A 12,187-nucleotide genomic window follows, 5' to 3' on the forward strand; every position below is an offset into this window, starting at 1 on the left:
AAAATGAATATTAAATTAGTGTTTTTAAAGATTAACCTTAAGTGAGCATTAGATGGCAGAATAAAAAATAAAGGAATTGTGTATGCATGGTTAAATATGAAATGTCAGCCGGTATAATGACATTTGAGAAAGATCTTCTGATATTGGCAGATAGGTACTGATATAGTGTTGTTATTCATGCTGCGTATTTCTGTTCCTCAGCCACGTAAAATAGGCTTCTCCAGTTTCGGCCACCGTAAGAAGCGCGCTGACGACTCCACGGACTACATCTGCCCTCTGGATGCATCTCAAGCCCAGGACCTGCTCAACGGGGCCAACCGGCCCTACAGCGGCTTCAGGGGCCTGAGCCCCATCTTCGACAGGGACCCAGAGAGGCGGGAGCAGGTGGGAGCTCTACAGATCTGACGCTTGCACCCATATCCCACAAAACCACGGCAACCTCCCAACGACACCCTGCTTCTGTTCAGTGCCATTTTCTAACACCCCCAGCATCCTCCATTGACGGACACTAGACCGCAGTACGGACACTGCGGAAAGACTTGGATCCAAGGGGTTTAGTGCATCATCTCACAAGGGAAACAGTGTTTAGTAGAACGCTTTTCCCAGAATAGTGCCACTTCACCTGTGATGATACTATATCATTTTTTGTGAATCGTTAAAAATGTATTGAGATTTAAAAGTATTCCATTTTTGTAACCCAACACCTACTGTTTCTAAAGACAGTGTGTACTATCTTGTGCAATATTTGCATATTTTAGAGTTATTTAATGGTATATTTATGGTGAATTTTTAAGAGGCACACAGACGACTACTTAAATGCTCAGCAGCAGCAGCACATTTTGACTAATCTGATGGTTATTTTCATACAATGAAATGCACAAGAGTATTTTTATAGGTAGATATCTTGCCTCTTCAGTTGAAGATAGACTAATGATATATAACGCTAAATATTGTTACATAAACAATAAACCTCCTCGATCACAGTGATATTGTGTGTTTTTTCCAGCACATAGAGGGATGTTTTCCTTTTTAAAAAATGTTCCTTGATAAATGTTTTCTTGGCTGTATGTCATTTCAAAACTTAATCATCTTTCAATATGATTTTAATAACAAACTTTGCACACACAAAAACATTGGCATGCATGCTTTACAAACATTAAGCATTAACCTGCTGTCATCCATGCATCTGGCCACCAACAAATGGTCATTTTCACAATGTGGAGCAGTGCATGCTGGGAAAGGATTTTCATGCACTTGTGCAGGTACATTCTAATATACATTTCTTTCTCTATGTTCACATTATTTGCACTTCATTACCACCCATTGCTTCTGCTTAATATTCCATCTATCAATACAAAAATATTTATTTGTACTTGCGTACAATGATGAATATTAACTTATATTATTTAGGTTGATATATTTGATGGATATCTTGACATTTCAGATTCTGTGCGCTAAAGGATCAGGGATGCAGATCGAGGCCTTATCCAGGGGAATTAACAACCTCACAGTAAGGTGTTTTTTTTGTTTTTTTTTACTCTGCAGTATCTATTAACCAATTAATGTTCTTACAGATAGGTTTAGGCTATAATTCTTAAATGTACTGTATATATTATTCTGTAATATATTAAGCAGTGTGAATATTGTGAATGTAAAATATAGACTCGTCATTTCAATGAAACGTATTGTAGCCTGATGCTTATATTTTTTATTTACATGAACCAATATTTATTTGCATGTACCAATATTACAATTCATAGTAAAGAAAGGAATCAATATTTATCTACATAATTTTTAACACTCCGAAGACACGAGTTGCGAAACTAATCTACTCATACACTTACTGACCAAATGAAAGTCCCATTAAAACTCAATTTTAATATTCACGTTTCTTAACTCTTTCCCCGCCATTGAAAGCCTGGCTAACGTCAGACCTCGTCTCATTGTGACGTGGTCTGGGAACCACATGTTCATTTTCTCGTATTTGAGGTGTGGTTTACGAATGCCCAGAGCCGTTTATTGGGCGCCAAGAATGTCTATCAAATGTGCCTGTACGTAGCTCATAGCCAATCGTTTCAATTATACCAGATGACGTATGTAGAGCGACAGAAATTCGACGAGGAAGAAGACGATGAGTCAGAGATTTATGTGTACAGGATGGCTAAACTACTTAGAACACTATCTAAGGCTGCATCGAAAGGTAACTTCGTGTCTGCTGCCATGTTGGATCCATAGATATAAACAAACTGCTTCGGTGTGTCGCATAGACGTCGTCATCGTCTTGCTGCTCCCTCCCCGTTCTGTGATTGGTCCCCTCGCTGAGGCGAAAATCTGGTCCATGGAATCCAGGATGCCTAGCAGCGTGAATAAAATCGCGCTGCGAGCAAGGCAACATGGGGAAACCCAGACTACGCCATTGACTGAATTTTCCTGCAATCCATGTTTTCACTGTTAAATGGTAGGGGGGCGCTATTACGCATCTTCTTAAAGAGCACAGAATCTCCATATCAAAACATTGTAAAATAAAGTGATCATCAAACATTAAACAGCATATCAAAACATTAGTGATCTACTCAATGAATACATCGAGCATCGGTTTGAATCCGATGGCCCTGGCTGGCAACTTTTTTTTTTTTTTTTTTTTTTTTTGGCAGGGATAGGTATAGGTATATATTTAAAGGTATAGCGGAGGATTTTCCCGAATTTTAGAAAAGAACCGCCCTCTCCACTTTTTGAAAAAATGCACAACACTCTACCTGCTCCCGAGAGGGAACGCCTATTAAACGTGTGCATGAGAGAGCATGCACGAGCTAATCATAGCTTATATTAACTTTTACTAGCAGTGATTTTAAATGGATTTCTCCAAATAGCATGCCAAACTTTACCTGTCAAGAAACTTCGCGACTGAGGCATCAGTGGGAAGCCCAACCTGTGTTTTGAGCGCACGCCATCGTGTGAATCGTGTGCACGAGCACGTACGACGGCCTTACGTAAACATATCACCAGAATGATTGACACTTAAGAGGACCAATAGTCTTGATGATCCACCCGGAAAAAGAAAATCCTCCGCTATACCTTTAATATTATTTTGCTAAATCCTAGAAGTGAATATTTAGCCCTAGTGTCACATATTGCAAACAGTTACTGACAAGTTTAGGTTTAACTCTGCTAAACTAGTTTAACTTGTGGAGCGCTTCGCACTAATCCTGGCACCATCCCCTCCTCTCACTTCCAGTACTTACTGAGCCGGGACGAGCTCCTGAGAGGAATGAGACGCAGCCACACCGCAATAGTGTGAGCCACATTAACTGCCAAGAACCTAACCCACCTCACCCTCAAAACCTTCAGGACTTCAGCTGTGCAACTCACCTGTTCACCGTCCAGCTCAAGACTATTGTGTCACCGTATTACTGTTTGTTTTTGATTTGAGAGTTTATAATGTACTATATGAAAATGATTTTAAAACTTTTTGTGTAATATGCAAAACAGCCCTTATTTTATATCTACCTCTACCTTTGTTTTTTTCATATGTTATTGTGTTCTTGTAGCCAATGGAACTGGATGTGAGTAAATCTTTGTTTGCCCAGCATTTTCTTGGGCTTGATCTTTTTTCAAATCTATATAATATGTTAAAAGCAATTTGTTTTTTTCAAGCAGAAATGGTTGTTTGCTTGCTATACCTCTGTTAAATCCATCTCAAGGGTTGAAAGGGGTTTGTTGTTGTAAGGGGCTTTATGATGACTTGCCCAACGTGTCCCGGGACCCAAATGGCAAACATTATATTTGGGAGGTCCTTATCTGATGGTACAGCCTTAAATGCGCACACTTATTTTAATAGGACACCAGACAAGAGAAGATCGATCCGACTGCAGGTTCACTCTCACCCAATACTAAGGAAAGAATATTATTGGTGAGTTATTTTACATGTTAGTGTCCATTAACGGCAATTCTCACTATTAGCTAGTTGCTTATTAGCATGCGTATTACTAGGATATTGGCTGTTTATTAGTACTTATGAAGCACATATTAATGCCTAATTCTGAATGACCGTATTCTACATCCCTTAATCCTAAATTTAAGAATTACCTTACTAACTATTAATAAGCAGTAATTAGCGAGTTTACTGAGGCAAAAGTCATAGTTAATAGTGAGAATTGGACCCTAAACTAAAGTGTGACCACATTAACAACTATTTCCTTGTAACATAAACACTTAATGTTAGCGACATGCCATTATTTTTAATCGTATAAATATTTATTTTTGTCTAGAAATGTTAATTTGTTTTCTGTTAAATTTCAGTCATTATCTATTGGATTTTAAATCCGATTTTTGGTTGTCCTTAAAGAAATGGAAAATGCAATAAAATGATGTCAATATTTCCAGTGTATAAGGGAAACAACACTTTGAACTGGACCAGCTGGAATGAACCAAAAATATCTCCAGTATGAAGCCAAAATCAGCATTTTCAGAACCTTATGGGCTAAACCCAACAAAACCTCCTCGGCGGACCTCATCCACCTCTTTAGCGACTGCATCCGGGCGGCTTCATCCAGAACAAAGGAGTATCTGCTCTTCAGGGACCCGGAGAACAAGTTCCACCCAAGTCCTTCAACCCTAAGCGAGATCTTTCTGATGACCTACATCCAGCACAGCCGCCTGTTGAATCTCAGCGGCACGTTCAACTGCACGGCCATGACCCAAGAACAGAGGATACTGTTGGGAGCCCACTGGGTCTGGGCCGTGCTGGATCAGCCGAGCAAGAACCCCCGGGTCCAGATCGCGGTCCAGGTTTTTCACCTGCCAGAAAGAACGGAGGAGAACGTGGAGGAACTGTCCTTGGATATCTACAGCGACATCATGCGCATGGCCGGGATGGATGTGGTGGAGAAAACCCAAGCCGAGAGGATGGTGGAGTTCTGCTCCTCCATCGGCAGAGACTGTTACGCGCTTTTTCTCTTCTTCGGTCGACAAAACGACAAAGGAAACATTTACGGGCTACTAAGCAACAACTTGCAAGCAGCTGTGGGGAAGTGCGTGAGGATTGATCAGGGTTTTATCGATCACTTCTTCAAAGGTGCGAAATGCTTTGCCACTTCAAGTGGGATGATGCAAGCACTGGTTGGTAAGGAGGGTGACGATCCTCTGACCCTGCTTGTTAAGTTCACCTAACAGCTGAGCTGTTCTTACTAGATTCATTAACAATTTTTGGGGGGGTTTATTCTAATGAGCAGCTCACTGCTTGGTAACAGATGCTTGATATTTTCCCTAGACTTTCCAGCCTTAAAACTAGTGTCTGATGTCTATCCGCCTCCAGCAATACTTAACTGTTACTTGATGCAAAATAATGTGCAGAAATAAATATTTTTGCTGACAAGTTTTGTACTTTCTTTGTTACTACCCCACATTTAAAATAAATTCACTCACATCATTTTTTTTCTCTCTATCTACAGTATATATTAAAGGTATAGTTCACCCAAAAATGAAAATTCTGTCATAATTTACTCACCCTCATGTTGTTCCAAACCTGAATGTGTTTGTTTCTTCTGTTGAACACAAAAGAAGATATTTTGAAGAATGTTGGTAACCAGACAGTTGACTGTAGCCATTGACTTCCATCATAGGAAAGAAAATGGATGCCGCCAACTGTCTGGTTACCAACATTCTTCAAAATATCTTCTTTTGTGATGATTATAAAGAGTAATTAAAGGAAATGTGATGTGACAGCGGGTAACTTTGACAAGAATGAATGAACAGACGCATATCGTTGCCACTATACTGTTATTATTACGGCACTCCCTGCGACTATACTCGAGGCGAGTTCAAATTCGCCAAACGAACGTCCTCGGTTTGCGAACATTTTATCGTCGCCGGCAGGACGCAGGAAAAATGTGTGTGTGTGTACACATTTGAATCAGCTGGAAGAAATGCGGTGGGCAGGACTGACAGATCTGCACATAAATATTCTTCTTCAGTTGTTTAGGCTACGTGGGAACCACCGGAACTTCCTGTAAATAGTCTAAAAGTCCGAACCATACTGAAAATGCTTTCACACTAGAAACGAACCAAACCTTTGTTCAGTTTGATCCGGACCGAGACTACCTCTTTTCGTCGGACCAAATTTCGTCTGTTTGGTCCGAACCGTGGTCCGGGGGAGGTTTCACACCTGTAATTTTGATTCGGACCAAACTGAAAAGTCCGAAAGTCCCCAAGTACAGCTCGCTGCATCCTGCGGTGGACGTCCAACCCGGCCCACATCCAAGTGTGACGTTAGAAGCCACGCCCATCCAAGTGTGACGTCGGAAGCCTCGCCCATGTCCAAATACGGCACGTGACTCGATTTGTTGTACGCATGCGCAAAATGGCGCTGCTTCCTGTCGGAAATATATTTACGGTTGTTATCATAGTTATTGGTTTATAATAAAGATGAGGTTATTGGTGTAGAGGTGTGATGCAACAGATTATTGGTGCAGTTAAATTGTGATGCTTTGGCAAGCTTGGAATGGTCTAATTCACAATTACTCCCTCAACAGCTGTATTAGACAATACATTACCTCTGCATTGCTCACTGGTTTTGTAAGTTAATGACATGTTAGTACAAGTAAACAATGTACCTTAAAATGATATTTTTATATTTCTCTTGTATTTCTGTTACACAAATGGTAATCAATAATCATGGTTTTGCTATAATAAACGTATAAGGGAGCATCTATACTTAAACTAAAACGAGTTTTTGTCACTTTCTTAATTATATGTACTCCAAACTGCACTTATAGTTACCCCTTCTAAATTAAAAAAAATGTGGTTATAGAAATACTGCATTTTTACAACCAAATTAAGAATTCACTTATTAGTTAATGCCTGTTATAGCAAATGACTTTGAAATCAAATAATAGAACAGCAGAATGGAATTTATGTAAACCTTAAGTTAAAGAACCAATATGGTGAAACTCGAAAAATTTGAATATCGTGCAAAAGTTCATTTATTTCAGTAATTCAACTATAAGCTGATACTAATATATAATATAGTCTCATTACATGCAAAGTGAGATATTTCAAGCCTTTATGTGTTATAAATTTGATGATTATGGCTTACAGCTATGTTGAATTACTGAAATAAATGAACTTTTGCACAATATTCTAATACATAAAAACCAGTTAATCTCTCGCTTCCCCTTCTGTACAGGTTTTATGAGTTTAACATATCAAAATATAACATCAGAATATCATCATAGTTCAAAATATCTTGGTCACAAATTAATATTTTAATTTAATATTTTGTGTTAATACATCAAGTTTACACACATTGGTCTAAAATGACCCATCTATGCAAGCGTGATAACTTTTTCTTAAAATAACCAGTCACAGTTGTTCAGAGCAACACATTCACTATACTACTTAAAATCAATAGTATATTCCTGCACAATCGGAGGCTGCAGCTCGTTTATATACTGTCAATGCTGCAGCTTTAAGACCCCGGTAACAGGACCCTAGTTTTTTGTGACAGCGCCACCTGCCGAACTGGATGATATAGCAATTTGGGCATGGGCGTGGTGGCTTCTGATGTCACACTTGGATGTGGCCGGGTTGGACGTCCACCGCAGGATGCAGCGAGAGGCTACTCCAAGTCCGGACCAAACAAGGTAGGTGTGAAAGGGCCCTTAAAGGGATAGTTCACTGAAAATGAAAATTCTTAAATGATCACCCTCATGTCGAAAATTCTAAATTCCCTCAATTCCATCTGTTCATCATATAAAGCGATCGAGTCTCTTCAGAAAATGTGGACTAAACCACTCAATTCATATGGATTAGTGTTAATATGTAGATCTCTTTATGAACCTTTTGAAGCATCAAAGTTGTAGTTGCTTGTCTATGGAGGGATAGAAATCGCTCAGATTTCATTAAAAATATCTTTATTTGTGTTCCGAAGATGAAAAAGTCTTATGGGTTTGGAAAGGCATAATGAGTCTGAGTAATGACAGAAATTTCATTTTTGGGTGAACTATCCCTTTAAGATGGTCATTGAAAACATTGAAAAACTTGTCTTTGTGCTTTTGTCAGTTAAATAAAGGTTAAAGAGAATTAACAAATCACAGATTATTGATTTTATTGCATTTTACAAAACGCTCCAACTTTTCTGGAAATGTACATATACCCTGTTTTAAAAATACTTTGATATTTATCCTTAAAAAACAACAAAAAATACAGATGAAAAACATTTTCACTACTACTGGCCTGAATTGGACTTTTTTTTCTAAGATAATTCCCCACAAACAAAACCAAATGGGATTCAACAAAAGATCTATTTTTACATCTGGCATTGATTCGACATGTTTCACAAGCTGTAAACCATCTATTACAAATGATCACAGAATATGTTTGTGTAATACACTAATCAGTGGCAGAAGACTTAGTACGCAAAGGTGTTGTCAGTTTTGTAGCCCAGCTTGTCGAGGTTTGGCAGGCAGGCATACTGGATCATGGGGGGTGGACCGCACATCACGATGAGCACATCGTTGGCCGGAGGCGGGAGATGGTCTTTTATCATGGCAGCATCAACAAACCCTTTGCTGTACTTCCACCCTGTCACAAGAACAGAGAGAAAATCTTCACAGTCGCCTCTACTGTTGGGCAGTCAAATGATCTCTACGATTAGCATTCATCTAGATATTTGTATCAGAAGATGAATTGTACCTTCAGAGGGCTTGTCCAGTGTGTACCACAGATCGAGTTTATCAGGGTGATTTCTATGAACTTCATCCAGCTCTTTACGTAACAATATGTCCTCCTCAGTCTGTGGGAGTGAAACACACTTTACTTATGACAAATATATAAAGTGTTAACAAGGTGTACTTATGATATGACAAATATATAATGTGTTAACACTCCCTAGGAAAATATAATTTAAAATAAGACTTGTTTTTCAGCTAAAATGTACGGAGAAGTGGATAAATATATAAATATAATGTGTGTGTGTGTGTGTGTGAGGAGCGAGTTTTTAAAAATGAGAAGGTATTACTGGCTTACTGACTTGCGTTCGTTTATGGATCTCTTTGTTGAATAATCACTTATAATTAATATAGATGTGAGAGTAAATATGATTTCGGATAGATCTGACACCCTTATTGAAGTTTGAAGAGAACATGATGTAAATCGAGAATTTTCCGTTTACGGACCAAAAGAAGAATGTCCCGCTGTAAAATTCAGTGGTAAGAAATAAATGTACTGATATCCTATTTTAAGTCAAATCATTTTTTTAATGTCTGTGAGTACATTTCATATTTGAAAAACCATTGTGTTGAAGTCATTTTTAGCTATTTGGTGCTGAAGAAATGTAAAAATCTGGGTACCCCGTGAAATATAGTAAATCTTAGATATTAATGGACAAATTTAATCTTATTTTTTAATAATTCAACAATAAATAAAAACAAGATTGTATTATACTATAGGCATCCATGCATACATCTTCCATACCACTTTTACTATGGGTCGCAGGTGTGCTGGATGATTATTGACGTACAGCAGGTTAATGATATTGGAGTAAAGAGGTTATGGTAATGTTTTGGGAACTTTAGAATAACGTTAGGGGAACATTAACGTAACGTTAGAATAACGTTCTACAAACCAAAAACTAGAAAAAACTCAGAAAGCTCTTGGATTTCATCAAAAATGAAACGACATGAGGGTGAGTAATTAATGACAGAACTTTAATATTTAGGTGAACTAACCCTTTATACTCGACGACCTTACCCTTTGGAACTATTTTCTTTGGTGGAGAAAATATGGCTTATGTATGTCTGAGGATGTTTAGATATTGTTTCTGGGAAGCAACACAAAAATACGAGGTCAAACGCACACTGAGCTCCATTTACAGTAATATATTGCCTATTTATTTTTTTAACTTGATGAGAATTCCGTCATGAATGTGACTGACCTGGTTAGCAAATATAATGGAGCACTTGGTGTTGTCAGCAGGATCTGCTGCGGTTATACTCCTGATCAGCTGCAGCATTGGAGTGACGCCTGAAAGAATGAACGCGACATCTTTAATTAATACATATTTAGATGAAACGTCTTGGCAGGAATTCCTGGAAACCTACTATAAATACATTGGAGCCCACTCAAAATATGTCCATCATTACCTGTTCCACCAGCAATCATGCCCACGTGTCTAAACTTCCGCACTTTAGGTTCAGATTTTTTATCAGGTCGAATAGCAAACTGCCCTGTAAATGTCAGTAAAGAAATATATGCAGCATATGAAGCATTTAAACATTTAAAAATGCATTGTGGATACAGATCATGCATTTAGTAATCTTAAAACAACAAGACATCGCCCTCTAGTGGCTAATTGCATTACATCGTACAAAAAACTGGTGTAGAAACATTGGAAATGATAGAACTAGGAAAACTGAAAAAATAAATATACTGTAAGTATAAATAATGCTAAAATAACACTGAATATGTGATTATTCATAAGTAATAATACATTTTTCCTTACCTTTCCCATTGTATACCAGTAATCCATTTGGACCCCTAAAGTCAATGGTGTCTCCAATCTTCATATCATTCAAATACTGAGACATCTTGCCTCCATCAGGATAGTTTTTATGAGTATTTTTATAGTAGACCTTATGTGAGATATTAAAGAAAGGGATTTTTATGAAGCCCACTATAAAACATAACCAGTCATGATTTGCAACTTCAAAATGTATTGCATCACACCTTTACAACTAGATCAACGTATCCCTGGTCTTCATCACTGGACACGGGTGTGTACGCACGAATAACCAGATTCCCATTCACCTTTGCAGACAGGTAAACATGCTGACCTGTGACACAGAATACAAGATCCATCTTAGAAAATGAGTGAAACTCAGGTGATATTGGCTCAGGTGATTCTGCTGATGTGATAAAGGTGTAGTGAAATGCCCTACCAATAGGGAGACCAAGAACGTGAGACGAGGATGGAAGACCGAACCGGAATTTTTTAGTGTCATGAGTGATCTCCTGTTGCAAACCAAATACAAGTAGAAGTGCAATTGGGATGCAACAATATTCGTACTTTTTTCTTTTGCAGTAGAAAACGTATTTAAGTACACATTTAAATTCTGACTGACCTCTTTCTCTATGAGTGGCAGTGAATATTTCAGATTAGGATCCTGCAAGGTTTTTGGAAACTTGCTTTGCTTTCCATCTCCTTTGGAGCCTCCCGAGTTTAGGACGAGGAAGAGGACTGTGATCACCACTACAGATATCCCAATTAGCACAGGTACTGTCTGCAAAACACACATTAAACACCAAAATTGGTTTATGGTTGAAATGAGTTTTGTAGGCAAATATAAATTATAATTTAATAAAAAATATAGGTAAATGAAATGTATATTTATAGTAAAAATATAATGTATGTGTAAACTATAAATATAAATTAAATGTTTAATTAAATATTGTAATGAATAGGCTATCTTATATTAAAATTTTACGTTTTTTTATGCAGGATATGGACTGGATGGTGTTAAACTTATTATTTAAATATTTAATTTAACAAAATTCATCCTAATTTAACAAATTCAACGTGTCGACACTACATAACCACCGCACTTGCATTGTTTTAAATGACTTCACTGTTATTCTACATTCTAAATAGTTTTGTACACAAATATAAAATGTGTTTTTTATAAAAAAATTAAGTATTATTAAGTATATTATATAATACTATTAAGTTAATTTGTTGTTTAATTACTTAATTTAACAACTTGCATTTATTAAAAATAATAGAGTAGGTGCGTCTAAACATTTGATAATAAATAGAGCAACTAACTCTAAACTATTGGCATATTGTGCTACATTCAACATTGATCTGTAATTAACTCTCACCTTCTTTCCACTGCTGTCATTCTAACCAGAATAAAATCAACAGATAAGCGTGAAACTGACATGGAGGACAAGCAAGGTGCTAATTGCTTTTTGCAAGGCAGAGTGAGGAAGAAAGCAGGGAATATATGAATGTAAAGGGGGGGAAATACTCACCAGAACTTGATCCATGTCTTATTCCTGTAATGTACTGTTAATATGTTAATATGGTCAGGGTTCACTGTATGTGAGGTAAAAGTTGTTCTTGGTTCATCTCTTTCCTGTATTCCAACCTTTGCACCAAGGCTAGTTAATAGTGAAATGCAGCCAACAGGAG

General features: G+C 37.6%; 3 protein-coding genes across 23 annotated transcripts in view; 2 read left to right on the forward strand and 1 right to left on the reverse strand.

Annotated features, from left to right (window-relative positions):
• The window catches only part of ppfibp2b (PPFIA binding protein 2b), a 58,654-nt gene extending 57,668 nt beyond the window's left edge, over window positions 1-986 (forward strand). For all 21 annotated transcript variants that reach the window (XM_084396624.1, XM_084396621.1, XM_084396627.1 and 18 more), the window contains one exon: window positions 202-986. In XM_084396624.1, the coding sequence (XP_084252750.1) occupies window positions 202-405 (204 nt within the window). In that variant the 3' untranslated portion in view covers window positions 406-986. The remainder of the gene's footprint in view (window positions 1-201) is intronic.
• A 3,436-nt stretch (window positions 987-4,422) lies between these two features.
• rep15 (RAB15 effector protein) lies at window positions 4,423-5,169 on the forward strand (the record flags this gene model as incomplete). Its single annotated transcript, XM_084396640.1, has 1 exon — window positions 4,423-5,169. The coding sequence occupies one exon, from the start codon at window positions 4,423-4,425 to the stop codon at window positions 5,167-5,169; it is 747 nt and encodes a 248-aa protein (XP_084252766.1).
• A 2,918-nt stretch (window positions 5,170-8,087) lies between these two features.
• cyb5r2 (cytochrome b5 reductase 2) lies at window positions 8,088-12,168 on the reverse strand. Its single transcript, XM_084397428.1, has 9 exons — window positions 12,028-12,168; window positions 11,118-11,276; window positions 10,935-11,007; window positions 10,723-10,829; window positions 10,499-10,628; window positions 10,140-10,223; window positions 9,932-10,020; window positions 8,692-8,791; window positions 8,088-8,580 (listed from the first exon to the last, which is right to left on the reverse strand). Exons 1-9 carry the CDS (start codon window positions 12,040-12,042, stop codon window positions 8,408-8,410), a joined length of 930 nt encoding a protein of 309 aa, XP_084253554.1. The 5' UTR covers window positions 12,043-12,168; the 3' UTR covers window positions 8,088-8,407.
• Window positions 12,169-12,187: the final 19 nt, after the last annotated feature.

This window comes from Rutilus rutilus (assembly GCF_951802725.1).
Source record: "Rutilus rutilus genome assembly, chromosome: 23".
NCBI classification, from domain to species: Eukaryota; Metazoa; Chordata; class Actinopteri; order Cypriniformes; family Leuciscidae; genus Rutilus; species Rutilus rutilus.